General features: G+C 51.8%; 1 protein-coding gene across 1 annotated transcript; it reads left to right on the top strand.

Moving 5' to 3' along the window:
• Positions 1-261: 261 nt before the first annotated feature.
• On the top strand, positions 262-1194 carry LOC309452923 (olfactory receptor 14A16-like; the record flags this gene model as incomplete). Its single annotated transcript, XM_082077579.1, has 1 exon — positions 262-1194. The coding sequence occupies one exon, from the start codon at positions 262-264 to the stop codon at positions 1192-1194; it is 933 nt and encodes a 310-aa protein (XP_081933705.1).
• Between the last annotated feature and the right edge of the window lie 1437 nt (positions 1195-2631).

The following is a 2631-nucleotide window of genomic DNA, read 5'->3' as shown; positions in this document are numbered from 1 at the left end:
GTGGCCCCACTTCTGCAGAGCTGGGCTGACTTATTGACGGCCCATGGGCAGAGGCCCTGCTCTTGGTTGCACATTTTCCAGCCCCAAGCAGGGCTGCAGCCACAGTGCTGAAACAGGTAGTCCTAGAAAAACACAAGAGTGTCTGCGTGTGACAGGGGAGGGTCTATGGGAGTTGGTTTGATTTTTGTCAGAGAACACGTTTTTGGCTTCACACTGTCTTTTTTTTTTCTCATGACAGTGCCCCATGCTCAGGAAAAGCAAATGTCCAACAGCAGCTCCATCACCCAGTTCCTCCTCCTGCCGTTCACAGACACACGGGAGCTGCAGCTCTTGCACTTCTGGCTCTTCCTGGGCATCTACCTGGCTGCCCTCCTGGGCAACGGCCTCATCATCACCACCATAGCCTGGGACCAGCACCTGCACACCCCCATGTACTTCTTCCTGCTCAACCTCGCCCTCCTTGACCTGGGCTCCATCTCCACCACTGTCCCCAAGTCCATGGCCAGCTCTCTGTGGGACACTAAGGTCATTTCCTACACAGGATGTGCTACACAACTCTTTCTGTTTGTCTTTTTAGCTTCAGCAGAGTTTTACCTTCTCACCATTATGTCGTACGACCGCTACGTTGCCATCTGCAAACACCTGCACTACGGGACCCTCCTGGGCAGCAGAGCTTGTGTCCACATGGCAGCAGCTGCCTGGGCCACTGGGTTTCTCCATGCTCTGCTGCACACGGCCAATACATTTTCACTGCCCCTGTGCAAGGGCAATGCCCTGGGCCAGTTCTTCTGTGAAATCCCCCAGATCCTCAAGCTCTCCTGCTCACACTCCTACCTCAGCGAACTTGGGCTTATGGTAGTTAGTGTATTTTTTGACCTCTGGTGTTTTGTGTTCATTGTGGTGTCCTATGTGCAGATCTTGATGGCCGTGCTGAGGATCCCCTCTGAGCAGGGACGGCACAAAGCCTTTTCCACCTGCCTCCCTCACCTGGTCGTGGTCTCTCTGTTCATCAGCACTGGCATGTTTGCCCACCTGAAGCCCCCCTCCATTTCTTCCCCATCCCTGGACCTGGTGGTGTCTGTTCTGTACTCAGTGGTGCCTCCAGCAGTGAACCCCCTCATCTACAGCATGAGGAACCAGGAGCTCAAAGATGCCCTGTGCAAACTCATATTTTACTGTTTTGTAAAGCAATAACCTGCCCATCTGCTTCTACATAGGCGTTTTAATGTAGCTAATTACAGGCCCAGCCTGTCAACTGGATTTTTTGTTGTTATTAGTTGTTTTCTTATTGTGATAATGTTGTCATCCCCTTTCTAATTAACTATTGGCTTTTCTTTTATAACTGTTTGCTGTGTAAAGGAGGAGCTGTGCTCTCCTAGTCTCTAAACACAATAAAAGTCTCTTTAGTGACTTGTTTATCACTATATCCTTCCTGCAAGCACACTTTTTAGAGCTCCAGGGATGGTTCCTGTTTTCATGGGAGGAGGGAAAAGAGTCCATCATGGCAGCCCTGCCAGGGAGCAGCAGCGCTTGTTCTTCCAGAGCTGTTCTGGTTCCACTCCCACACTCTCCTTCTCATCCCTGGTGTTGGTGCAAGGCCTGAGTGCTCTGGCAGCTTGGTCACCGTCCTGCTGTGTGTCAGTCCTGTGAGTGCAGGCAGGGACAGGCAATGGGCACTGCTGTGACAGAGCTGGCCTCACAACAGCCTTTCCAGACAGAAAGGTGATCTCCTCAGGGCAGGGACTGAAGGTTTAGATCTTCTTACAAAGTTTTTCTCAATAACATTTTCAAGAAAGTGACCCACAGATGAAACCCCAGCGTACAGCTGCACAGCGTGTGTGTGCAGGGCTGGCACACAGCAGTGTCCTCTCACAGCCAGGCTCCTGACAGAGACCTGCAGGACCAGCAGAGCAGGGGCTGGGCTGTGCCCCTGTGCACTGGACACCCCATGGAAGGAGCCCCAGGTCAATCACCATGGACTGGCCCCTCACAACCACCATTTCCAGCACTGGTTTCAAACCCACAGAGGCTGTTTTCTCTCCATGGATGGACACTCAATGAATAGTTCAGCAGTCCATGTTTGCCTTGTACAGATGAGATGTGAGCATGCACATCATGTACGTGAGGTGACATGGACCTGAGTGAGCACAAACTCCATCAACTATTCCTTTCCATTCCATTAAGGCCTGTGAGACAGACGAGGTCTTGAGGTCACTTCACATTGGGAGGAATAACCTATGGGAAATCACCTGAATGCTGCACTGGGTTGTGCTTCCTTGAACTGAGGTCCCTGTGTCCATTCCTCATGACGTGGGACATGTCAGATGAGTGCAGAGCAGGTGACACAGGGCAGGGCTGAGGTGTCTCCCGTCCTTTGGGAGTGGCAACAGGAGGCCAGAGGGACACTGTGACTCCTGCCTCTGTGTGTAAAAGGGACAGACTCTGTCTCTGAGCATCCCTGGGTGAACAAGGAGTCCTGAGACCAGCTGAGATATGGATGCCTGACAGACCCCTGACATTTCTGTGTGTGACTCAATTAACAAACCCCACTGGATCAGTGATATTCATCTCAGCTGCCTTGGACAGGATCATTTCAAGTGCTCCAGTCTGCTCTCTCACCCTTTCTTGTGA

The sequence above is a fragment of the Streptopelia decaocto genome, assembly GCF_964273445.1.
Source record: "Streptopelia decaocto genome assembly, contig: HAP1_SCAFFOLD_58, whole genome shotgun sequence".
Taxonomy (NCBI): Eukaryota; Metazoa; Chordata; class Aves; order Columbiformes; family Columbidae; genus Streptopelia; species Streptopelia decaocto.
Note: the sequence above shows the minus strand (reverse complement) of the source record. Positions and strands in the feature narration are given on the sequence as shown.